The 26740-nt window shown below is 40.4% G+C and overlaps 1 protein-coding gene across 1 annotated transcript; it reads right to left on the bottom strand.

Moving 5' to 3' along the window:
* Nucleotides 1-17472: 17472 nt before the first annotated feature.
* Nucleotides 17473-21961, bottom strand: LOC100383343 (Polypyrimidine tract-binding protein homolog 3). The gene is made up of 15 exons (NM_001175999.1): nucleotides 21880-21961; nucleotides 21695-21760; nucleotides 21483-21554; nucleotides 21320-21396; nucleotides 20964-21045; nucleotides 20131-20263; nucleotides 19675-19739; nucleotides 19537-19586; nucleotides 19379-19420; nucleotides 19091-19142; nucleotides 18942-18990; nucleotides 18834-18847; nucleotides 18586-18693; nucleotides 18236-18379; nucleotides 17473-18147 (listed from the first exon to the last, which is right to left on the bottom strand). The coding sequence occupies exons 2-15, from the start codon at nucleotides 21749-21751 to the stop codon at nucleotides 17758-17760; spliced, it is 1335 nt and encodes a 444-aa protein (NP_001169470.1). The 5' UTR covers nucleotides 21752-21760; nucleotides 21880-21961; the 3' UTR covers nucleotides 17473-17757.
* Nucleotides 21962-26740: the final 4779 nt, after the last annotated feature.

Here is a 26740-nt window from a genome sequence, read left to right as displayed (position 1 = left end):
TGATTTGGTGACCAGGGAATGAGATCTACGGGGGAGGAAATCCCCTGCTATTTAAATTGAATAATAGGGATTTTATCCATCATGGATCCCTTCCAATTCCTTGGTCGGGATAGTTTGTGAACCCAAATCCCCTTCGGGATCCCTATCATTTCCGCATGTAGTAATCCCAAGAGATGTCATCTGAATAAGATATTTAGTTATTTATGAAGAGTTTTTTTCTCCCTGTGTTTATCTCTTCTCCCAAACTAGCACTAAGGCTTTGAACGCTCTTGAGTAGAAATACATTATTAGTTGCTCAGGGTTCTTTACCACCCCTCGAATCCCTAAGGTTCCTCGTGTCGAATAACTTGAATGATTGAGCTTTGAGACTCGCTTTGAGACTCTTGAGGCCTTTAATGCGATGAAGGGACTTTATAGTGGCTAAAGTATAATGGCATCTAGAAGTCAAAGGAATGTAGCTAGCCTCCATTAAAGGCATGTCAACCCCTTAAGACATGATGTCACATATGAAGTCTACTGATAATGTTGGCGCTTCGAATCATGTCTAAAGTCTACCGATAATGTTGGCGCTTCGAATATAACGTTATCACTTTGGATAACAATCTCATATATCACATAACATTTAATGTAATGTGCAATATTATGTTTTGATAGACACACTATCATCATAACTTAGTTAACTAGGCTCTTAAGGCTATAATTTGGTATGTGCGTCGATTATGTAGCCACGTGTGGGTGTGCTAGTGTACTAGAAAGATTTCTACACTATCTAATGTACTAGAAAGATTTCTACATCGGTTACCAACTATGTTGTAGCCATCGTATAGACTCCACGACACATAACATACTTGTCCCTGTAGTAAATATGATTGTCGATCTGCCACTAAAGCAGAAAATCCCAAAATTGTGCTAGGAGTGAAGGTGTGGCTCTGCATGCAACTATGATCAAGATAAGAGTTGAGTTTGCTGGGTCTTAGATGACTGGACCCATGATCTGAATGGCATGTAAATCTCTCGTTGGCTCTATGTATGACATCATGATCATAATAAGATTTGGGTTTGTTTGGTCTTAGTTGACTGGATCCGTGGCCATGATATAACTAGTATGTAAATCTCTCTTCTTGGCTTTGCGTATGACTCCACGATCCGGATAAGATTTGGGTTTGTTGGGTCTTAGTTGATTGGGCTCATAATCTGACTGCTACGTAAATCTCTCTTCCCCTTGGTCCATAAAAAGATGGCATAGTAACGATTGAAGTCATATCACTCCATATGATCTAAAAGAGTATAAAGGTGAACTAGGGATCGTTAGGCTCGAACTTTTAGGACCAAAAGAACTCTGAGAAAAGGCCAGGTCACTCCATATGATCTAAAAGAGTGAACATCTATGCATATATAAAGGTGAACTAGGGGTCACTAGGTTAGAAATTTACTAGAATGGGAAGGGAGAGTTAGAAGGTCATGGCGCTCACTTGATTCTTGAGCTTGTAATCTTTCTTAACTTTGTGCTCATTAATCTATCAGTCATTAATCTATCAGTCATATCACTCCATAAGAGAGGTGAAACCGCCATTCAGATATGGCAAAACAAGATTAGGTCCCTTCGACAATATTTAAGGGGGTGGGCAAAGAACTCAGCGGGGTTAGTAAAAAAGGAGAAACAACATCTTTTGAAAATGATTGATGATCTTGATAAAAAGGCGGAGTTTACTTGCTTATCGCCTAACGAGTTGGAGTCTAAATCTTTTGCCAATGATAGGCTTGCCAATATTTTGAGAGAGGAAGAAGTTCGTATCTTCCAGAGGGCCAAGGTCAATCATCTTCTTGAAGGGGATGATAATACAAAATATTTCCATTTAGTGGCCAACGGCAAGCATCGAAGACAGCGGATCTATTCTTTGGAGGATGTGAATGGCGGCTGTATTACTGACGAGGAAGAACTTAAAAACCATATAACAAGGTATTACAAAAACCTCTTTGGGAAGCCAGACACATCATCGACCAAACTTAATGAATCTATTATCCACGACATCCCTCAAGTCTCGGATGTAGAGAATGAAATTCTAACCGCTGAGTTTACTATAGATGAAGTTAAAAAGGTGGTATTTAGTATGGAGCATAATAAAGCTCCTGGACCGGATGGTTTTCCAGCAGAGTTTTATCAAGTTTTCTGGGAAGTTATTAAGGATGATCTGTTTGCGTTGTTTGTGGACTTTCATCAAAATTCCCTTCCGGTTCACAGTTTAAATTTTGGAGTAATTACTCTAATTCCAAAGAAGGACAACGTAAATAAAATCCAGGATTTTAGACCTATTTGCTTGCTTAATGTTTCGTTCAAAATCATAACTAAAGTTCTCACAAATAGAATAGGTCTAGTGGCAGACAAAATAGTCAGCCCCTCTCAGACAGCCTTTATGCCCGGTCGAAATATTCTTGAAGGGGTTATTATTCTCCACGAATCAATTCATGAATTACAGAGGAAAAAATTAGATGGAGTTATTCTTAAATTAGACTTTGAGAAGGCATATGATAAAGTCAAATGGGAGTTTCTCCAGCAAGCGTTGCGTATGAAGGGTTTCTCCCCTTCCTGGTGTGCTTGGATCCATTCAATAGTCTCAGGAGGTCATGTTAGAGTTAAAGTGAACGATGGACGAGGTCCATTTTTTAGTACTTTCAAGGGCCTTCGTCAAGGGGACCCTTTATCGCCAATATTATTCAATATTGTTGTAGATATGTTAGCAATTCTATTTGCAAGAGCGAAAGAGGTGAATCTGTTCAAAGGAATTGTCCCGCATTTGATTCCGGAGGGATTGTCTATACTTCAGTATGCTGATGATACGATGGTTTTCTTAGACCATAATCTGGGACATGCTCGGAACGTCAAACTTCTTTTGACACTGTTTGAGCAAATGTTAGGACTAAAAATAAATTTTCATAAAAGTGAGTTATTCTGCTATGGGTTGGCGAAGGAATATGAAGTGCAATACTCTCACTTATTCGGGTGTGGAATTGGGGCAATGCCTTTCAAATATCTCGGGATTCCTATGACTCATAGAAGATTGAGAAATAGTGACTGGCAAGGTGTGATTGATCGGTTTGAAAGGAGACTTAGTACTTGGAAGGCCAAATTTCTATCTTCAGGTGGTCGACTGGTCCTACTCAATTCTGTGTTGAGTAGTCTTCCTATATTTATGTTGTCTTTCTTCGAGATTCCGGCAGGCATCTTGAAGAAATTGGATGCGATCCGTTCCAGATTCTTCTGGCAGGGAGGTGTCAGTAAAAGAAAGTATAGGCTTGCTAAATGGAATGTTGTTTGTCAACCCAAAGCGATAGGTGGTTTAGGAGTCTCTAATCTGGCTGTTAAAAACATCAGCTTACTCAGCAAATGGCTCTTCAAACTATTCAATGAGGATGGGATGTGGCAACAATTACTTAAAAATAAATACCTAAGAGTTAAATCCCTTACTCAAATATCTAGAAGACCGGGTGATTCCCATTTCTGGTCAGGTCTAATGAATACTAAGGATCAATTTCTCAGATGGGGACGCTTCGAAGCGAGGAATGGTCAAACTATCAGATTTTGGAAGGATAAATGGTTAACCAGTCGGCCTCTTTGTGAGCAATTTCCGAATCTATTTAATATAGTGCGGAATAAATCAGCATTAGTGGTAGACGTTTTTTCAGCTACGAATCTTAATTTATCTTTTCGTCGAACAATTAGGGGGATTAAATTGATGGAATGGCACAACATGTTAATCTTATTATCTAATGTTACTTTGAATCCGTCTAGCGACAAATTTGTTTGGGATAGTCATAAGAATGGAATTTTCTCAGTCCAATCTATGTACCATTGTTTGATGAATAATCCCAACGACGAACGGAATAAAAAGCTCTGGAAACTTAAGCTCCCCTTGAAAATAAAAGTTTTTTTGTGGAATTTATGTCGGGGAGCGATCCTTACTAAAGATAACCTAGCCAAAAGACGCTGGAATGGCAGCTTGTCTTGTAGCTTTTGCAACCAAAATGAGAGTATTCATCATCTCTTTTTTGACTGCTATATGGCCAGCAACATTTGGAGATTAATTTACTATGCCTTAAAAATAGACAGGCCCATTAGCATTAATCACGTTATTGGGTCTTGGGGAAGCAATATGAGTCCAGGATACAAAAAATTATTACTCTCTGGAATCTCAGCTTTATTTTGGTCTATTTGGCTTAGTCGAAATGAAGTTGCTTTTAATCATAAACCAATACCATCAATTCTGCAGGTCATTTTCAGAGGTACTTACTGGTTCAGATTCTGGAGACTTCTACAGAAGGAGGAATCACATCAACAAATCCTCGATGTCTGTCAAGCGTTGGAAGTGATGGCGATGGAAGTCTTTGCAAATCATGGATGGCGCTCAAATGCAAGAATTGAGGATGCCTAGAGTTACCTACATTCTAGTGATTTTGCTTCTTTAAGTTAGTTTCATTATCTATGCAACGTTTCTCGGATGTAATAATTGTCTTGTGTTGGCTGTACGCATTACCATGCTAAAGTCGGAACTCTTGTTTCCATTATCAAAAAAAAAGAGAACGTAGAGTATTACAAATAATATGACTCAAATCCTTTTAAATTGTGTGTGCTGGTAGACGGTTGTGCTCAAGTTCAATACGTCACTTGCTTATGTCCCCACTTCTTTCAAATCTCCCGTCTTTTTAGTACTTAATGTGTCTTGGTATCATACCTTGACGACAACAGTCAGACCATCGATTCATACACAAATGCAATCATGACTGAACCTAACTCATGAGGTTAGGGTCTCGCGGGTGTTGAGAAATTAGCTCGTTTGGATACACATGACACTATCTAAGCTAGATATTATAGTTTGGAAAAAATATCTGTGGCGCAGTGATAAAGATTGATTTTAGTTGAGGGAACATTAGAAATAGTACTATTTATCAGGAGCACACACAAAAAAGTTATTATCAGTGTCACACCGCAACGACTAAAATTTCTATTTCTAGTAAGACTTTGTCTGCAAGATTTTTCTTGAAATGAAAATTTTATTTGTTGTGATGTGTCGTTGATAATAACCATCGTTTCTTTTCTTAGTGTGTTCGTGATAACACTAATATTTCCAATGTCGCACAGCTGAAACCACTGTCAGCATGAGAGATAATTTTTCCTAGTTTTAAATTAGCTACGACTGTGGTTAACTAGTTAAGTAAAAACATACTGGATATATTCAAACGTAGCAATTATCTTTTATATATATCCAAACATGCCCTTAATACGATGATGCTTTAGCCGTGGTCGTGTGTCATTTTTTACAGTACACGTATGTAATCACAAGGAGTGCCACATAATTGGCGTCACTACTTAGGGGGTGTTTGGTTTGAGGATTGTGATAGTTCATCATGTTCTCACTACTCACTTTTTTGTTTAATTTGTGAAATAGAATGAGTTGATCCATCACCATTTCATTACTCATAAGCTAATAATTAGTAATAATGCGACGAATGAGACCATTCCACTAAATTTGTGAAATGGACTCAAGTTGTACCACCTCATATAGGATGGATTTTTTCTTCAAACCAAAGACCTCATTAGTGTTTTGGGCACTAGGTTCAGTGATTGGACACACCGAGGAAGTTGATATGCTCACGTACCGACAGAAGGATATTATTCGCATCAGAGTGGGAATAATGAACAAGGATCTACTACCAATTACTACCTGCATAGTTGGCAGGGAAGGTTACAATATTACCTTCTCATTGGAACCTGAAAATTTTGAGCCAAAGTCTAATATCCCGACTTCTGAAAATTAGTTTGACAGGGATGACAATGCCAATGGAGAGGAAGACAGAATGGAAGAGGATGAAGATCAAGTGACCAAAAAGATGAAAGGGACTAGTAATTCTTATCCCCTATCTTCAGGGCATGTGGAAGAGGGTGTTGTACCCATACAAACAGCTTGCAGAAATAATACTGCTAGCATTTTCTGTTGGAATGACCAAACCACCCCCTGGTGCAGAGGATTTTTGTGCAAGTTTAACCAGGCAATCTGCTCACAAGTATGGGTATCCACCGGATTTTTCTCTTTTGTAGGCTGTGCAGCAATCACAGTTAGTTGTGTTTGCTAGTGGACCGCTGAGTTCACTGAACGATCCACAGTTAGCAGGCAGCGACATGGGAGACAAGGCACAGCATCTGAATGGCTCGAAGATGGTTGATTCTGATGCAAAAAAAAATATTGTTGTGGAAAATCGGATGTAGGGGAGAATTGTTCGATAATTCCATGTGAAAACTCTAGTTATGTATCAAGAACGACTAATGCATGCCATTCAGCTGACCAAGGGCTAGACCAAGATTTAGAGATGGTACAAAATGATAACGTACACTCTACAGATTCTAGTCCATCATCTGGTATACCTTTTCCTTCCAACTATGTGATTCTGTTCCTCCAACTTGTCTTCGTCGTAGTTCTAGGACTAACTGTCCTGCTGCTGACAGTACTACAGTTGCAGATGAAAACAACATGATGGCCAAGGCGATGAGGAGGACAACTGAAAAGAATTAATGGGTAACGTACAGAACAAGTCTAGGTTGGAGCTGGATACTCCAACTCAACCAATTATGACGCATTCTCTTATGTTAGAAATATTGAAGCGAATAGAGGTAGATAACACTTCTATTGCACTGCATAAAACAGCTACAATCTAAATTTCATGGACCCAAGTGATGACGAGGGTAATTTAGACAATGCCCTGCTCGCGCATTTGGTTAATGAAGTGACTGAGGTAGAATTGGAGGAGGTGGATCTGGACACGAAAATCTGTGATCTCATGATTTCTGCCAAAAAAAATCCCAGAAATTCACTAAATACAGTACAACTTCCAAGGGTGGGAGTAAGAGAAAGCTAAAGTTTCCAAATGAAAGGCCTTTTTTGGAACATCAGAGGTCTTTCAGACTTGGCTAAGTACCGATATATTTTTGAGACATTTAGATATAATTGCCTAGATTTTGTGGCAGTGATGGAGACAGGAAAACAAGACATGTCAAAATCGAATCTATCTCGACTTTCAGGAGGAGTAGATTTCGTTTGACATTGTCTACCTCCAATAGGAAGATTGGGTGGAATTCTCTTGGGAGTTAGGGATGCATCACTTGAATTATCTTTAATATTAGAACGGGAATTTTACATTAAATTCCATCTCCGCGACAAATCGGATAAATTCAGATGGATCCTTATGGCGGTCTATGGACCAGCCCAAGATGATCATAAGGCTGCTTTCCTAGCGGAACTCGTGAGAGCAGGCCAACAAAACTACTTGCCAACACTAATGGGTGGAGACTTGAATATATTAAGAAGCAGCAAAGAAAAATAATCAAAGATATTGTGACTGTTGGCCATTTTTGTTCAATATTGTCATTGATGGCTTTGATCTTAGGGAGATAGAGCTGTCAGGAAGCCAATTCACTTGGACAAACTCTCTCCTGACCCCGACCCCGACCTATGAAAAATTGGATAGTATTCTCATGTCATCATAATGTGAGTTTAAGTATCTATTGGTGTCTATACGAGCCTTAGATAGGGGTGTTTCAGATCCCACACCTCTTCTTCTAGATACGGGAACATCAGCTTTCAAAGGGAATAGTAACATTTCAAGTTTGAACTAAGTTGGTTATCATGCGATGATTTCAATAATAAGGTTGCTGAAATATGGAAATTGCATGTTAGAGGGAAAAACTCAGTCCAAAGGTGGAACAATAAGTTGAGTGCCCATAGGGCATAGACGATACCTTAGAGGATGGAAACAAATAAAAAAGGAAGCTACAAACAAAAGAAATCAACTATTCAAGGCAAAATTATTGACTTCGATGTAGCTGCTGAAACTAGAGAGCTGACTGGGGAGGAGTATGATCTCTAGGCTCAATCGAGGGATCAACTAGCTACTCTACTAAGAGGGGAAGAAATTAGGTATTATCGACGCGCTAAGATGAAAGATATTCTCTTAGGCGATTGTAATACCTGCTACTTTCAAATGGTGGTGAATGGAAAGAAGAGGAAGAAAAAGATCTTTTCCCTTGATCATGATCAAGGAAAGATTGAAGGCCATGATAACCTCAGAAAAATATATAACAGACTTTTACGAATAATTGTTTGGTCCACCTGAGGTTAACAGTTTTGAGTTGGTAGAGTCTTGGACCTCTAATATACTTCAGGTTAGCTATTTGGAAAATGAGTTTCTTACTACTCCTTTCACTGAAAAAGAGATTAGGGAAGCCATTTTCTCAATGGAACACAATAAAGCACCGGGACCATACGGCTTTCCAGCAGAATTTTATCAACATTTCTAGAACATTTTAAAAAGAAGACCTTTTGTCGATGTTTGGAGACCTATTAAATGGGATTTTACCTCTTTTTAATCTCAATTTCGGGGTTATCACTCTTATTCCCAAAGTTCATGAGGCTAACCTGATTCAACAATATAGACCCATTTGCTTATTAAGTGTCAGCTTTAAGATTTTCACAAAAGTTGCGATCATTACACTAAACTTTGTGACCGATCATATAATTAGTACATCTCAAATTGCTTGCATGAAGGGGCGACATATCCCGGAAGGTGTCATCATTCTACATGAAACAGTGCATGAGCTTCATAGGAAAAAACAAAATTGATTGATCTTAAAGATTGATTTTGAAAAGACCTATGACAAAGTGAAATGACTATTTTTATATCAGACCCTCAGAATGAAAGGTTTCTCGCCTAAATGGATTAAATGGGTGGAAACATTCATATCAGAAAGAGTGTAGCAGTCAATGTAAATGAAGAGGTCGGGTGTTTTTCCAAACAAAAAAGGCCTTCGACAGGGAGACATTCTAGCTCCTCTACTCTTTAACATGGTGGCTGATATGTTGGCCACTCTAATTAAAAGCGCTAAACTTGATGGGCAGATTAGAGGTATTGTGTCGTATCTAGTTGATGACGGCTTATCTATACTTTAGTATGTCGATGATACAATAATTTTTGTAGATCATGATCTTGAGATGGCCTGCAACATGAAGTATGCTTTTGAACAATTGTCTAGATTCAACATCAATTTTAACAAGAGTAAAATATATTGCTTCAGCAATGCTTAGGATGCTTTGGACCAATACATAGAGATCTTTGGCTGCATGGATGGAGAATTCCCTTTTAGCTATCTAGGCATATCAATTCATTTTAGGAAGTTAAGAATCACAGATTGGAAAAAAAAGTTGAGGAACGGTATGAGAAACGCCTTAGCAGTTGGAAAGGCAAACATCTATCCACAGGGGGTCGATTGACACTGATTAATTCGGTGCTCAGCAGCTTGCCAATGTATATGATGCCTTTCTTCAATGTTCCTAAGGGAGTCATTTAAAAATTGAACTATTTCTGATCTCGCTTCTTCTGGCAAGGAGATGAACACAAGAAAAAAATATCGTCTTTCTAAGTGGAGCATCCTTAGCCAACCTAAGGATCAACGGGGCCTTGGGATTCATGAGCTAGGCACTAAAAACATCAGTTTACTTAGTAAATGGCTTTATAAATTTCTTACCTCTGATGGGGCATGGCAACAATTGATCTGTAACAAATAACTCGCTTTACTTAGTAAATGGCTTTATAAACTTCTTACCTTTGATGGGACTTGGCAACAATTGATCTGTAACAAATACCTAGGTTCTACCCCTCTCCCAAGTTGAATGGCGACTGGGGGGATTCACACTTTTGGTCTAGACTCATGAAGGCCAAACGGGATTTTCTACGTTTTGGTTCTTTCAGTGTTAAAGATGGATCACAGGTGCGCTTTTGGGAGGACATCTAGTTGGGCTCAACACCATTACGAGCTCAATATCCATGTCTCTGTAACATAACAAGGCCTAAGAGCATTACTATCGCAAAGGTATTAAGTTCCTACCCTCCCAATCTATCTTGGCGCAGAGACCTTGTAGGTGTCAAAATGGTAGCTTGGAACAACCTGCTGCCTCGTATTGCCAATCTAACCCTACCACAAGAGCCTGATTCATTTCATTGGAATTTATCCCAAAACAGGGTGTTCTCAATGAAATTCCATTACCAAGCTCTCATCCGGGTAGAAGTACCTAACCTAAATAAAATCATATGGAAGATTAGGGTACCACAAATAGTTAAAATCTTTCTATGGTACCTTCGCAAAGGTGTTTTACTCACAAAAGATAATTTATCTAAACGTAATTGGCAAGGTAACAAATCTTGTGTTTTTTGCCACAACAATGAGACCATAGAGCACCTTTTGTTTGAGTGTCGGTTCACTAGAATACTTTGGGCTTTCTTTTAGTGTGCTTCCAATCTTACCAAACCGAATAATCCTTCTCACATGTTTAGTTCACGGCTGCAAGTCTTACCTAGCGCTTGACACCAAATCGCCCTTCTTAGGGCGGCAACTTTGTGTTGGTGTCACACCCGTTTCCAAAGGGGCAGAGCCGGGTGCATCGCATATGTGTGTCAGGATCTATTTCCACACATATGTTGACGTCACAAGTGTAATATATCAAAAGAACAATGCATAAAAGCGTAAATAAGATTATATTAATATATTACACTTAGAACAGACATAATGTCTTAACCTTTATTCATTAAAGTACAGCGAAACAAGGACATACATCCACAGGAAGATGACCGGGGGTATCACTAGACTAGCATCCATGGAGTTCAGCATCATATCTTCATCTGCAAACTTCTGATCAAAATTAAGCAAGTGTGAGCTCACTTATGGTCGGGGCTCAGCAAGTGGGGGAAAAATTAATGCAAGTTTAACAAGGTGAGGCTAAGGTTGAGCAGTAAGTATTTTAGTTGGTCAACATTTTATTAACAACACCTGTCTTACTAATAAGTGTGAATCCCAAGTATTCCCATTAAACAAAGGTATAAGAGTATATCAAAAACACTTAAGTGAAACCACTTAAGCAAACCATTGGTAGATCATCAGATCTCGATTTATTTTCATCTTCAAGTTCAATTATCATGTGAGGAGTATCCAGGCTGCTCATAACCGTGAGCATGACTGATATATCAGTTTTACACTCTGCAGAGGTGGTGCATCTTTACCCATGAGTTGTTATTCCCTTCTAGCCCGGGTTAGCTAGACCCGTATTCACTTCCGAGGTGAATGGCTAGGGTCTCACTACGAGGCTTCTCCCTAGAGTCCTCATTACGCAAATGCTGGAAATGGTCAAACTGCATAAAGCACACCTAACGTAACCAACTTATAGTCCAGACTGCAGGGTAAAGCTTTGGGAACTATGCCCGTATCCAATCTGCCTGAGCCGGAACTATAAGCGCTTGCCAGATGCCCCTGTTCCGGTCGACCACGACCAACACCCAACATAAGACTTCCCTAGTTATTTAGCCAAGACCAGAGCCATGATAGTTCTCATGGTAGCACTGTTTTCCCGGGTGGTCACTCCATGTTCCAATTAATATGCAATAATCTTATTTAACCATCAGGTTAACAACAATAATGTAAACTTACCATTTGAAACATTAGTATCATACATGAGTGACTGCATTGAAAGTCGCCTAGAGGGGGTGAATAGGGCGAAACTGAAATTTGCAAAGTTAATCACAACTATAAGCCGGGTTAGCGTTAGAAATATAATCGAGTCCGTGAGAGAGGATGCAAAACAAATCGCAAGCGAATAAAGAGTGAGACACGCAGATTTGTTTTACCGAGGTTCGGTTCTCGCAAACCTACTCCCCGTTGAGAAGGCTACAAAGGCCGGGTCTTTTTCAACCCCTTCCCTCTCTCAAACGGTCCCTCGGACCGAGTGAACTTTCTCTTCTCAAATCAACCGAGAACAAAACTTCCCCGCAAGGACCACCACACAATTGGTGTCTCTTGCCTTGTTTACAAGTGAGTATTGATCTCAAGAAACAATGAGAAAGAAGAAAGCAATCCAAGCGCAAGAGCTCAAAATAACACGACAAATCACTCTCACTAGTCACTAATGCTTTTGTGGAATTGGGAGAGGATTTGATCACTTGGGTGTGTCTTGTATTGAATGCCTAGCTCTTGTAAGTGGTTGGAAGGTGGAAAACTTGGATGTCTTGAATGTGGGGTGGTTGGGGGTATTTATAATCCCAACCACCAAACTAGTCGTTTGGTGGAGGCTGTCTGTCGCATGGTGCACCGGACAGTCCGGTGCGCCAGCCACGTCACCAGGCCGTTGGGTTCCGACCGTTGGAGCTCTGACTGCTGGGCCCGCCTGGATGTCCGGTGGCACACCAGACATGTGCTGTAGAGTGTCCGGTGTGCCACTTCGCGCGTGCCTGACTTCTGCGCGCTCTGGCGCGCATTTAATGCATCTGCAGGTGACCGTTTGCGTGAAGTAGTCGTTGGTCCGCTGGCTCACCGGACAGTCCGGTGTACACCGGACATGTCCGGTGAATTATAGCGGAGCGAATTCCCGAAGCTGGCGAGTTCCAGAGTCGCTCTTCCCTGGAGCACCGGACACTGTCCGGTGTATACCGGACAGTCCGGTGAATTATAGCGAAGCGCCTCTAGATTTTTCCGAAGGTGAAGAGTTTGGCTTGATGTCCCCTGGTGCACCGGACACTGTCCGGTGGTGCACCGGACACTGTCCGGTGGCACACCGGACAGTCCGGTGCGCCAGACCAGGGTGCCTTCGGTTATCCCTTTGCTCTCTTTGTTGAACCCATTTCTTGGTCTTTTTATTGGCTAAGGGCTGATTTGGTGATCGGGGATCCTAGGGGAATAAATCCTCTTGCTATTCAAAATTGAATTGGAAGGGGATTCCTCCCCCATGGATCCCCTTGGGATCCCTAATCACCAAATCAGTCCTAAGTGTGAACCTTTGGCACCTGTATAACTTATAGACTACAACAAACTAGTTAGTCCAATTATTTGTGTTGGGCAATTCAACCACCAAAATCAATTAGGAAATAGGTGTAAGCCTAATTCCCTTTCATGCATAAATTTAAAGTTGTAGCAATATCATAGCTACTTGATTAGATCATAATCCCAGGTTAAACAAGGAGTAAGGTTGGAAAGGTTAGGGGTATCTAAATAGGTAACCCATCAAATTATGCATATATATATCCAAGAATAAACTTTATTAAATGTATTGTTTGGGATCAAACAGAGTATGCAGAGGGAGAAGTCCACTTACCTTGCTTATAGAAAACTTGAGGTTCTTCCACGGATATGAATAGATCTTGATTCTTAACTACTAGATCAACCACTGAATATCACACAAACAAACAAGAAGAAACAAACACCACTCAATAATATGCAACATTCACCATGCGCAAAGCTAAAAGAAAGCTTAACGAAAAGAGCGTTCGCTTTTCAAAAACATCGCAAGTAATAGTTATAATAAGGGGGTATTCTTTTCAAAAATGTATGATCTATACTTTATAAAACAAGACATGAACTTAAAAATATCTTAATTAAAATATACAAATATTAGGTTCACCAAATTAATCTTTTATAAAACGTCATATGTGATATGTCTAAGATTAAGATGATAAAACATGTTATAACAATATGAAACCTTTTTAACCTTTTAGAAAAGATATAAGCTATATATCTAAGGTTAATGGGCTACGAAACACGTTATTAATTTTAGAAGCATTATGGAACGTATTATAATTCATCGTTAAACCTTCACTTATGATAAACTAAGATATAAGTCTAAATAGGTTTTATGTGAAAAGATCATTATTATTAAACACCCATTTTATGAAAAGTTATGATGTATGCCTTAAATGAACTTTTATGTAAAAGATAATGAACAAACAACTATATTTTATTTTCATTAGAAAACACATAGCCTATATTATTATATTCGATATAAAGTAACATTTTAAGTTATAAAAGAACTTAAACTCTTATTACTTTATTTTATCCTTTAGGAAAAGCTAAGTGATTCGTATATAATGTGGAATATTCTATGAAATCATTAATCATGCCATAAATCTAGTTAAGAACAAATTGACTGTAGGTTTGATTAATAAATTATGATTAAGGATAATTAATCTATTAATTATCTTTAGTTCTATTGTAGGAACAAATGATCTAATTCATTAGAAAGGAAATTATGTATAAACTATTATTTTAGTTTATAAAAGCAATGACCCTTGTTATCTTTTAATTAAGAAAATATAAATAATCTATTAATTGGACATATATTTATCTTCTATTTTTATTAAAAAACATATGGTCTACATATTCTTTTAAGTTTCTATTTAATACGGCTATACTTAAACATCTATAACGAATCTTGTTAAATATGATATCTATTAAAAGGTCATTTTAAACTAGAAACAAGTTATCTAATTCTTTAGTAAGAAACCTATGTTTACCAACATAACTATTAATTTTGTTATTAGAAAAGTATGAGTGCCTAGTTAAGTCATTTTAACATTATTATAAATTCTACTCTTTCGGTTTTCTTCTTTCTTTTCTAAATAGAAATTATAGGTATAACTAAAAATTGTTTATAATTCTTCTAACATTAATATACTAAGAATTAATAGTAAATTACTAAATGAGACTTTTAATAACATATTCATGGTTATTATGACATAGATAAATATTTTACTAATTCTAAGTAATTTAAGTGCTATACTTATGAATACATTTATCATGAATAGTAAAATCTATATTTTCATTTGAATGGGAATACGTGGCCTAGTATTTCTTTTATTTTTCAATTTCTTATATCACTAAAATTATACTTATATCAATACTAACCAATTATCGCTCCACACACTAAAGCGAAAACAAATCTGTAAACGTTTTCTAGTATGAAAATCACTGAGGTGGTGAATAGTGACCGTATTCATTTTTAAAATTATAAACTCATACACATAATCAAAGTATTGTCGCGGGGTTCGATTTTGGCTACACGTATACATCGAAATATCTAAAATCATACACGTGAATCACCAAATCGCATCTATATTACAACAATAATTCACGAGATCCATAAATTAATTCAAAACATGATTTAAAAAATAAATTAACAGGTTGTCTTTAACCTTGTGTTCTCGTTCATGCGCAGGGATGAACGTCGACGAGCAGGGAGTGGTCGGTCGAGTAGGGAGCGGGACAGGGGGTTCGGCCGGGGAACGCGGACGGTGAGTACGAACTCCGGCGAGTCTCCACAGACTCCAACGGTGTGACGAACTCCGGCGAGCAAGAGAGTGAGAGACGCGTGAGAGAGAGAGGGAGCTCGGGGAGGAAGAGAGGAAGGGAGTTCGGCCAGATTTTATAGGGAGAGGGCGCTGGAGGAGAGAAGAGAAACGACGGGTTCAAGGCGCCATTGATGAGAGGGAGTAATGGGGGAGAGAAACGGACGAGTTGAATCTCCATTGAAGCGATGGCGAACGGTCGCGGGACGTCGGGGGTCGCGGTCGGCTGGCGCGTTCCTGGCGCGGTGCTACGTGGCGCGTCGGACGTCGGTTCCGGGTCGCGGTCGGGGTTGGCGGCCTTCGGGCCTTGGGCGCGGCGCTGCAGGGCCTGGCGCGGGGTGGCCGGACGGTTGGGCAGGAGCGCGCGCAGGGCGGCCGGGGTCGCACTTGGTCGTCGGCTGCGCAGCGCGGTCGGGTGCAGGGGCTCAACGCAGGTGGCGCGTCGGGGGCGTTTGGCGTGCTTGGCGCGGCCGAGTCGCAGGGCAACGCGCGGTCGGCGCCTAGGCTGGCGGCTGCGTGTGGAGCAGAGAGGCAGGGAGGAGGAGAGAGCCGGGTGGGGCCCGCGCGGGAGCAGGAGGCGGTGGCGGCTAGGAAGGAACAGGGGGCGGCGGCTGCTCCTACATGGGGCCCTGGTGGGCTTTAGGGTTAGGGTTAGGGTTTAGTTAGGTTTTTCTTTTTTTTTCTATTTTCTTTTCTAAATTCGAAATACATTTTTAAAACCCTAAAATTCATAATAATTAAACCAAAATTATTTATAAATAAAATATTTATTTTTGGACTAATAATTATTATATTATTTATTTGGATTTCTATTTAAGAGAAAATGCTATTAAATATTAAAAATCAATTATGAGCAATCAAAAATTATTCTAAAAGTAAAAAAAATCAAACACTTAAAAGAAAATTCATTATCATAATTACCATTAATAAACTAACTGCACTACTTTTATTTGATGGTTTTTATAGTGTTACAGTTGGTCTATTTGGCTTTGTAGAAATGTGTTAGTGTTTGAAAAGAAAAAACAGCTATTCCCTATTGCAGGTTATCTTTGCTGCAGCCTATGAGCTGCGTTCATGGGCTATCCTCCGGAGAGCGGATTCACAGGACATGGCTATGGAGGCTTCGCGTTTGTTGGTACGAGTGGCTACGAATATCTTCTCCGGGATGTATGGGTGGTTGTCTAGTCTTAGGATTGACAGTCACTAGACGAGATTCGATGTTTAGTTTGTTTACTTTTATTTGGTTGAGTGTTTCTTGTTAAACAGAAGCCGAAGGTTCTTATGTTTCAAGATGTTGCTTCACCTCGTTGTATTGTTCTTGAAATTTAATATATCTTCCTTGTCGGAAAAAACCCTATCTCTATGAGTATATTCGAAGATCAGATGAATAAATTCCAAAACGAGATTGATGAAGTCACAATAGGTGTTTCATTATGGAGCTTGAGCCGTGGCTGGTTTTTTAATTACAATGTACAATGAATAAAAGTTATCTTTATCTGTAGTATATTTAAAGACTGGATCGGCAAATGCTAAAGATTGACAATCATCACAGATGTTTCGCTGTCCATAGCAAATCACTTGCCCCGTTTGGATCCTTAAAATTAAATTCTATTCTATAATTGTAATTTAGGCATAAATCAATTAAGTTAATATGATTTTATGTAGAATATATTTATACACTATTATTGGCAATATCAGAAAGATATTTGTATACTATATTTCTATTACAAGGAAATGAGTCGAAGAGTGTTATAATTGTAGAGTAGAAGTACAGTCTAGTGATACATAAAATCAATTTCTATCTTCCACCCTATAAATTTAAGATAGACTTGTATCTAAACTTTAGAAAATAGTGAAATATTAAATTTCAAGCCAAATAGGTTACTCTGTTGAATAGATTTCAATTCTTCCAAAATAAATAGATCCAAACATCACCTATCGCTAAATATACAAACCAATAAAATTCTTAAATATTTACTCCCATAGGAAGCTTCACTGAAAGCTTAAATTCTTGAATATTCGTTCCTATAAGAGAGCTCAGGTACTGAGGCTTAATTCATAAATATTCGTTCAAATTCTTGAATATTCGCTCAAATAAGGGGTCTCAGGTACCTAGGCTTAATTCTTGAATATTCGCTCAGGAGGCTCTTGTAACACCTAGCCTACCATCGCAATTGCTCATAATAAGTCAATCGCAATCGCAGTTGCAGGTAAGTTTCAGCTGCACTAGAGGGTACATTAAACATGCCAAACAGGCAAAAGGATAATATAATTCACACGCAATTAACAGGCCTTCCAACTTAGAATGTCAGGACATGAAGATTAAGGAGTAAATGATATCCTAACCAACAGGATTTGGAAAGAAACACAAACCTTTTGGTGAAAGTCCAGTGTTGCGTGAAAAAAAAAACAAGGTCAGGGGAGGTACAGCTCAGACAGCATCAGTCTTGGAGAATGGTGCACAGGATTCACATCTTAGTCTGAAATGCTTCCTAAATAGAGCTCGAAGTGGGGCGAGTGAGGACGGCAGGGGCTTTCCCTTGAGGTGGCTTATATACTCTGCATCTGGGAGAAAGAGATCCGGATCGTGTTACCCTCGAGCGTGCTGGCATGCTTTGACACGAGGGCCTCGGTAGCCTCCTCTTCGCTCTTGAACAAAATGAGAGCCTGCCTCTTGCCATTCACCTCGAATAGCTTCGTGTTGAGAACAGTGCCGTGCTCAGACACATGGTTCAGGATTGCTTCCTCAGAGATATCTTGAGGGAGGGCAGAAATGTGGATCATCTTCGTTGGAGAGCAGCAATGTCGGTAGTTCTTGACCACGTTGCTGTTGAACCGGTTTATGCTTGAGTTTAAGTAGTCGTGGGCGTCAGGAGCAGGTGTGATGTTAGGATACTTTGAGTAGTTAACTTCCAGTTTCTTCCCAAATAGTATAGACCCCTGCAAAGAATATGTATCGTCAACTGCAACAAACAATAGGAATGCAACTGAGAACACATATATCAGTGACTTGTGAATATGAATGTACCTTCAAATAATGCACAGCTAGCTCTGCCTGCAACCCATCAGCCATCTCAACAAGTGCATGATCTGGTTTGTTACGCAGTATCTTGATTCGTACTATGTTTCCATACAAGGAAAACAGATTGAAAAGCTTATCCTCATCAATTTTCTGTACAGAACAGGGAATGGTTACATGTAGCAAGTTTTAAGGCCTAAATCTCACGGCAGTACATAAAGGGTACCTGACCATAAGGAAATAAAAAGCTTAACAGAAAATAAACTCAACCAGCAAACACCATTCGAAAGAGTAAAGAATTTTAACAGTAACAAGTAGGAAACAATCCTTGAAAACATTCAAAACAGCTCAAGACTTACATCAGTATTCAGATTACTGACGATGAGTGTGCACCGTTCATTGGTACCAGTCACTCCATGAGGTAAAGTTCCACCAAATGCAGCCGCAATCATTGCAACCCTCCCCATCTGGTATTGCAAAAGCTTCATATGAGTATTCACATGCATTGAACAAGACACAACAAAACGCACAACAAAATGTGAACATATTCAGTTCAGTGATTTTCTGCTACAAATTACAGCATTGGATAATCCATTCAGACACCAACCTGTGCATATGAAGCTGCGAACCAAAAAATGAAAGGCAGTCAGATTTTGTGCAAATATCAGGGATGTATAATAAGTATCCAAAAGTAATGGAAGTTTCAGTGTGCTACCTCCAGCTTGTTGGAAGGCATAGAGATTAGCTGGGTCAAGATAACCTTGCTGCTCCGATGGGTTTGAAAAAAACAGAAAATCACAGTTTAGCTTTACAGAATCAAAATGGTCCAGGCAAAAAGTGTAAACACTAGTATCAACCGCCAACCTGAGAGGCCCTAGGACGTTGTTCTGTAGGCAACGATGGATTTGTGAAATCTCTGAAGGAAAAAAGGAACTAAGAAAATAAAATTCATACAGAAGATATAACTACTAAATGAAGTTGCATGTAAACTTTGCAAGATACTCCCTCCGTTTCGTTTTAGTTGTCGCTGGATAGTGCAAAGTTGAACTATCCAGCGACAACTAAAAAGAAACGAAGGGAGTAGAACGATTAACTAAAACAATTGTTAACACACACTGCTACATCTGGCAGGAATGAAAAGGCCAAGATTACCTAGATCGGTCGTTGTTGTAGTGGACTTGCAGTTCACTGAGACTGGATGTTCGATAAAAGGAAACAAGAAAGAATTATGGATATTCGATAAAAGGAAACAAGAAGAAATTAAGTTACAGAAAGACCAAATTGAAAATGTGAAATGTTACAGCTCATACTTTGAATATTGAATATCTAGTTGGCAGCAACCATCGTATATGTTCCTTCCCTGGGATATTTTTGTTTGTAAGAATGAAGTGACACCGGATATACATGCACAGTAAGGACATTAGCTGAACATAATAAAATATTATTACATGCAAAGAACCAAATGCTTCCACAGCTTCTTGGCGCGAGTGATACTGAATAAGAGCTTGAAAACCTGCATCAGTTAATCAAAGAATAAAGAACCTTAACGATGACATACTGGGGCAGATGGTTAGCACAAAAATCATTCAAATTTGTAACAAGTTTTAGATGTACGAGCTGTGCCAGTCCAGTCATTTGCAGGCACATCTACAAACTACAACCCATAACTAATAGCTATGTTATAGCACATAATGTCGGTAGTGGTTAAAGTTGTTGTTTACGGCTTACTTTTAGAAAAAGGGTACATCCCAGCACGGCAGTGCCCCCACATTAATACATATAAAGCTCATATCAATTGGTAAATCCACCTTACCATTCACATGCAATCTGTAAGGGAATCAGAAAATGTATACCAGGTGCACGCGTGCGTGGTGAAAGAGATAGAGAGAGCAGGAAAATCTAACCAGCTGACTTTTGAAATGTGACAATCTTCTCCACAAATCCATAAGCTTTGAATACTTGATGTAGAATCTCCACTGTTATAGGATAGATCATATGGTGGATAGTAACTAAAAGTATTCGGTTGGGTTCGGACCCCTGAGGTCAAGCAGCAACAAGCACCGAGACAGAAAAGAGGAGAGAGAAAGAAAAGAATAAATAGGGAGGAATGTGTATAACTAGTTGGAAAATAAGAGAGCAGATATGTGACACGATCTAACTCTATCTACAAGAGGTAGAAAGGTATAAAATACAGCTAAACATACTTTCAAACAATACACTTTTCTAACAATTTTGTTATGGAATGGATTGCTAAAAATGGACAGAATTATGAATGCTTGATACTTCAATTGGAAACAAACCAAGCCTACCCCAAAAATGTAGACATGCCAGCAACTAAACCAATACCAGGGGTGTTGTACAGAAACATAAAAAGGCAACATTACATAAACCAAAAGTAGGCTCTCACACAAATAGTGGACCTAATAAGAAATTTGATTGTTTTTTCATGTTAAGTCAATGCACTATTGTTTTTATGCCTGCATGTCCGATGTGGTTAATTGATTATCATACAACTTAATGCCAACAAAGGTCAATAAGAAAGTATAACAAAACGTGATGCACTAATAATCTAACATGCATCAGTTTCATCCAGGGCCTACAGCATATAATCTAACATGCATCAGTTACATCCAGGGCCTATAGCATAAATGCATAATATTGGTTTAGGTTTAGACTATATTACTATATTGGAAAATATAGTAATAAACTAATTATACAGTACAGAAGCGTGGCATACCTGATCAGAATTCCTTCCATGAGAGCTCTGGTCAGTGGTAAGCTCTTGGTGAGATGAGAACTGCATGTATACATTCCTTCCCCTAAAATGTCAAACATGATGCACAAAAAATGATAAATCACATATAGGATGGGATGTTAAACTCAATTGTTAAAAATAGGGTATTCTTAAGTTCAACACTTCGCAACAAAAAAGCCCAAAAACATATCCTCAGCATCCATAAATTTAAACACATTAGCTACCAGGCATATGGCTATGCTACTTGGCAGCTTACATCGTAACACATGTATGAATGTCTCTTTTGGAGCCCTTGGCATCCATAAGGCATTGCGGCCAATACGCATAGACTGCATTACCTTATGCTAGGTTGAACAGAAGTGTAATATTGCAGCGCGCTCACGGAAGCATGGAGGTCTTCCATCTGCAGAAGAGCCTGAGCCACAAAACAAAACAACCAGAAGTAAGCAATACCTATAGTCAATCTACTCAGTCAAATGCTGGAAAGAAGAAATGACCCACTTGGTTCTTGGCACGCAACATGACGATCTTGGAGACCATGCCGAACGGCTGCAGCAGCTGAAGGAGATCAGACTGCAAAACAGCAGCAGAGTGGCGGAATATAGCCATTAAAAATCAAATTTTTCCATAAATCAAACAATCCGATTCGAATTTGATCCGAAAAAACAAAATCCAAAAGGTTCGAGATTCCCCTTAACTGATCCCCTACATACCTCGGCAATCTCGTGCCCGACGTTGCGGATGTGGATTACCTTGGACGGCTCTGACATCCTCCCGCACTGTAACACAGGCAACAGCCAAAAATCACCAAGAAATTGGTCGGTCGCGAAACTATCGAGGAAACGGGGAGAAGAGAGATCTACAGCCAAAGCTCCAATCTTCTGGCAACAAACATTACCTTGTTGAGAGGGTTTAAGAGGGAGAGAGATCTAGGGTTTTGCCGTCGGCTGACGCTGCGGCGAAGAGAGAGAGAAGGGAGGGGGGCACGGCAGTAGTGTATTTGTCTTCTGGATTCAGCAGAAAAGGATAGTGATGACGCCTTGTTGTACCCGACTCCTGACTCCTGAGTCAGGCGAGCGCTTGATTTGGGCAGGCAGAGACCACCTTCGTGGTCATCGGCTGCTACAAGGATGTCTTTATTCATCTGTGAAAAAATTCTCTATTTAACACGTTCCCTTATTCAACATTAAATGATAAAAACTTCTTTATTTAACATCGGTTTTATATTTCTCAATCTCTCCACCTCTCTTCTATGCTCCTTTAAATCACGAGTTCTAAAGAATTCATATTCTTTGGAACAGTATGTCACACCGTCTGTAGATCTAACTTTTGTGTTAGACAAAAACTTGTAATTCCTATGTTGTGCAAATTATATGTACTACTAAAAGTCACATGAAGGGGGTGATTTTTTAGACTGACAACGGATGAAGAGAACCCCACCTGAATTTTATTGACTCTAGCAATGACTAAGTCACGTCTTAACAACCTCGTTTATAAGGGAAACGAAGCAACCCCTTACATGATGTTGTGGCAGACCACATATTACAGACAACTGCAAAGCACAGCGCAGTAAGGACTTTAACAACAGAGAGGAAACAGAGAAGGCAAACATAACACGACGCAGGTTTAAGCGGCCGAAACGACGACAGTCGTATGACGACTACAATGAGAGCAACATACTCATCGGCATACTAAAGCCAATGTGCATCTAGACCTCCCCTCGTAGCTACGTGTGTCCCACTTTTGGCCATCTGCCATGCAACACAGACGGGGACTAAGGGAGGCAGGAGGCACACTGACCACAACATACTGCAAATGACGACCTCCCTTTGAGCAAACAGAAGCACTTGACGACGCATCCGAGATCTGAAAGGGAAATGTGCCCTTGGGCCATTTCTAAAGTATTTTGGTGATTGAGTGCCAACACAAGCGCTTAAATGTGAATCTATGCCCATGGATGAACAAAGTGCAAATCAAGAGCAAAGGTATGTTTCTAAGTCTTAGTGCATTGGTTTTGTGTACTAATATACGTGTCTAAGTATCAGAAACAGAAAGAAGAAGAAAAGAGAAGAGTTGGCTGTGTACAGCCAAGAGGCTGTTTCGGTCTGGGGCACCGGACTGTCCGGTGGTGCACCGGACAGTGTCCGGTGCGCCAGGCTGCCTCGGGCGAAGTGGCCGCTCTCGGGAATTCGCCGACGACGTACGGCTAAAATTCACCGGACTGTCCGGTGTGCACCGGACTGTCCGGTGAGCCAACGGTCGGCTGGGCCAACGGTCGGCCGCGCGATCTACGCGGGACACGTGGCCGAGCCAACGGTCGGAAGGGGGCACCGGACTGTCCGGTGTGCACCGGACATGTCCGGTGCGCCAACGGCTCCCGCATCTGCAACGGTCGGCTTCGCTATTTAAGGAAGGAAATCGGGCACCGGACAGTGTCCGGTGTGCACCGGACTGTCCGGTGCGCCCGACGACAGAAGGCAAGGGTGGCCTTCCAGATTTGTTCTCAACGGCTCCTAGCTGCCTTGGGGCTATAAAAGGGACCCCTAGGCGCATGGAGGAAGAGACCAAGCAACCTTAGAGCATTCTTGATCATCCACACTCAGTCTTTGCGCATTCGTTTGTCATTCTCAGTGATTCGAGCTCCGTTCTAGTGAGAACTTTGAGATAGTCTTTTGAGCTCGATTCTTGGCCATGTGTGTGCGCATTTTGCTGTGGATTTGTGTGTGTTGCTTCCCTCCCTTACTCCGTATTTCTCTGTGAATCTCAAGTGTAAGGGCGAGAGACTCCAAGTTGTGGAGATTCCTCGCAAACGGGATATTGAAAGGAAAAGCAAGACACTGTGGTATTCAAGCTGGTCTTTGGACCGCTTGGGAGGGGTTGATTGCAACCCTCGTCCGTTGGGACGCCACAACGTGGAGTAGGCAAGCGTTGGTCTTGGCCGAACCACGGGATAAACCACTGTGTCATCTCTGTGTTTGATTTCTTGTGGTATTGTGTTTTGTTGAGACTCCTCTCTAGCCACTTGGCAATTATTGGGCTAACACTTAACAAGTTTTTGTGGCTATAAGTTTAAGTTTCACAGGATCACCTATTCACCCCCCCTCTAGGTGCTCTCAATTGGTATCGGAGCCGTTCTCTTCAAAAAGGGACTAATCGCCCGAAGAGATGGATCCTAAGGGGAAGGGAATCGTGATCAACGACAAGGAGAAGGAGTCCTTCGTCAACGAGCCGAAGGATGACAAGCCTACTGACTCGGGCTCGGGCCACAAGCGCAAAGATGGGAAGAAGAAGAAGACAAGGCGCATCAAGGAGATCGTCTACTACGACGATAGCGATGAGTCTACTTCTTCCCAAAAGAACGACGACAACGACTACAGGAAGACGGTCAATTCGAACTTTTCATTTGATTATTCTTGTATTCCACATAGTTCGAATTCGCATTTGCTTTCCATTCCTCTTGGCAAACCTCCACACTTCGATGGGGAGGACTACGGATTTTGGAGTCACAAAATGCGTAGTCACTTATTCTCTCTCCATCCAAGCATATGGGAGATTGTAGAGAATGGAATGAAATTTGATAGCTCGGATAGCCCTATGCTTATAAATGAACAAATCCATAGAAATGCACAAGCTACTACTGTTCTATTAGCATCTTTGTGCAGGGAAGAGTACAATAAGGTGAGCGGCTTGGACAATGCCAAACAGATATGGGACACCCTCAAGATCTCTCACGAAGGGAACGACATCACCATGCTCACTAAAATGGAGTTGGTGGAGGGCGAGCTTGGAAGATTTGCGATGATAAGGGGCGAGGAGCCAACCCAAACATACAACCGGCTCAAGACCCTTATCAACAAAATAAGGAGCTATGGAAGCACACGATGGACGGATCATGACGTCGTCCGACTACTACTAAGGTCCTTTACCATTCTTGATCCTCATTTGGTGAATAATATTCGTGAGAATCCCAGGTACACCAAAATGTCGCCCGAAGAAATCCTTGGAAAATTCGTAAGCGGGCGAATGATGATCAAGGAGGCAAGATACGTGGACGACGCGTTGAACGGTCCAATTCATGAGCCTCAACCCATTGCTCTCAAGGCAACAAGGAGCAAGGAGGCGTTACCTAGCAAGGTGGCGCAAGTTGAGGCGGCAGGGCTCAATGATGAGGAGATGGCCCTCATCATCAAGCGCTTCAAGACGGCGCTTAAGGGTCGCAAGGGACAGCCAAGCAAGACCAAATCCAAAGGGAAGCGCTCATGCTTCAAATGCGGTAAGATTGGTCATTTTATTGCTACCTGTCCCGATAATGAAAGTGACCAGGAACACGGGAGCAAGAGGGAAAAGAAGAAAAATTACAAGAAGGCCAAGGGCGAGGCACATCTAGGAAAGGAGTGGGACTCGGATTGCTCCTCTTCCGACTCCGACAATGAAGGACTCGCCGCCACCGCCTTCAACAAGTCATCCCTCTTCCCCAACGAGCGTCACACATGCCTTATGGCAAGGGAGAAGAAGGTGAGTACTCGAGACTCCACTTATGCTTCTTCTAGTGATAATGAGTCTAGTGATGATGATGACATAGATTATTCATGCTTATTCAAGGGTTTAGATAGATCTAAGATAGATAAAATTAATGAATTGATTGATGCCTTGAATGATAAGAATAGGCTTTTAGAAAAGCAAGAGGATTTGTTGTATGAAGAACATGACAAATTTGTAGAAGCACAAAAATCACTGGCATTAGAGATTAAGAGAAATGAAATGCTTTCTTTTGAACTATCTACTTGTCATGAAACCATTTCTACTTTAAAAGGTGTCAACAATGATTTAAATGCTAAATTAGAAGTTGCTAGTAAATCTATCTCTTGTGTAGAAAATGTTGTAACGTGCACTAGGTGTAAAGATATTAACATTGATGCTTATAGTGAACACCTAGCTTGCATTTCTAAATTAAATGAAGAGGTAGCTAGTCTTAATGCCCAACTTGAGACTAGCAAAAGTGATTTTGATAAGCTAAAATTTGCAAGGGATGCCTACACAATTGGTAGACACCCCTCAATTAAGGATGGACTTGGCTACAAGAGGGAAGCCAAGGACTTGACAAGCCATAAAGCTCCTATCTCCGCCAAGGAGAAAGGGAAGGCTCCTATGGCTAGTAGTGCTAAAAAGAACCATGCTTTTATGTACCATGATAGGAGACATACTAGAAATGCAAATAGAAGTTATAATGTTTTTGATTCATATGTTTATGATTCTCATGACATGTTTGCTTCTAGTTCCTTCTATGTGCATGATAGGAATGTTGGTAGGAGAAATGTTGTTCATAATATGCCTAGGAGAAATGTTGTTAATGTTCCTAGGAAAGTTAATGAACCTTCTACAATATATCACGTTTTGAATACTTCCTTTGCTATTTGTAGAAAGGATAGGAAAATAGTTGCTAGGAAGTTAGGGGCAAAATGCAAGGGAGACAAAACTTGCATTTGGGTCCCTAAGGAAATTGTGACTAACCTTGTAGGACCCAACAAGAGTTGGGTACCTAAGTCCCAAGCCTAAATTTGCCTTGCAGGTTTATGCATCCGGGGGTTCAAGCTGGATTATCGACAGCGGATGCACAAACCATATGACGGGAGAAAAGAAGATGTTCACCTCCTACGTCAAGAATAAGGATTCCCAAGATTCAATTATATTCGGTGATGGGAATCAAGGCAAGGTAAAAGGGTTAGGTAAAATTGCAATTTCTAATGAGCACTCTATAT

This window comes from Zea mays, chromosome 8 (genome assembly GCF_902167145.1).
Source record: "Zea mays cultivar B73 chromosome 8, Zm-B73-REFERENCE-NAM-5.0, whole genome shotgun sequence".
Classification (NCBI taxonomy): Eukaryota; Viridiplantae; Streptophyta; class Magnoliopsida; order Poales; family Poaceae; genus Zea; species Zea mays.
The sequence above is the reverse complement of the archived record's forward strand: the minus strand, read 5'-3'. Positions and strand labels throughout refer to the sequence as shown.

Coding starts and splice junctions, on each gene's coding strand:
- LOC100383343 (NM_001175999.1), bottom strand. CDS start 21,751: ATGTCAGAGCCGTCCAAGGTAATCCACATCCGCAACGTCGGGCACGAG. Junction 21,555..21,694: donor TCGGGCACGAGATTGCCGAG/GTATGTAGGGGA, acceptor GCTGTTTTGCAG/TCTGATCTCCTTCAGCTGCT. Junction 19,740..20,130: donor CACATTTCAAAAGTCAGCTG/GTTAGATTTTCC, acceptor TAACTGATGCAG/GTTTTCAAGCTCTTATTCAG.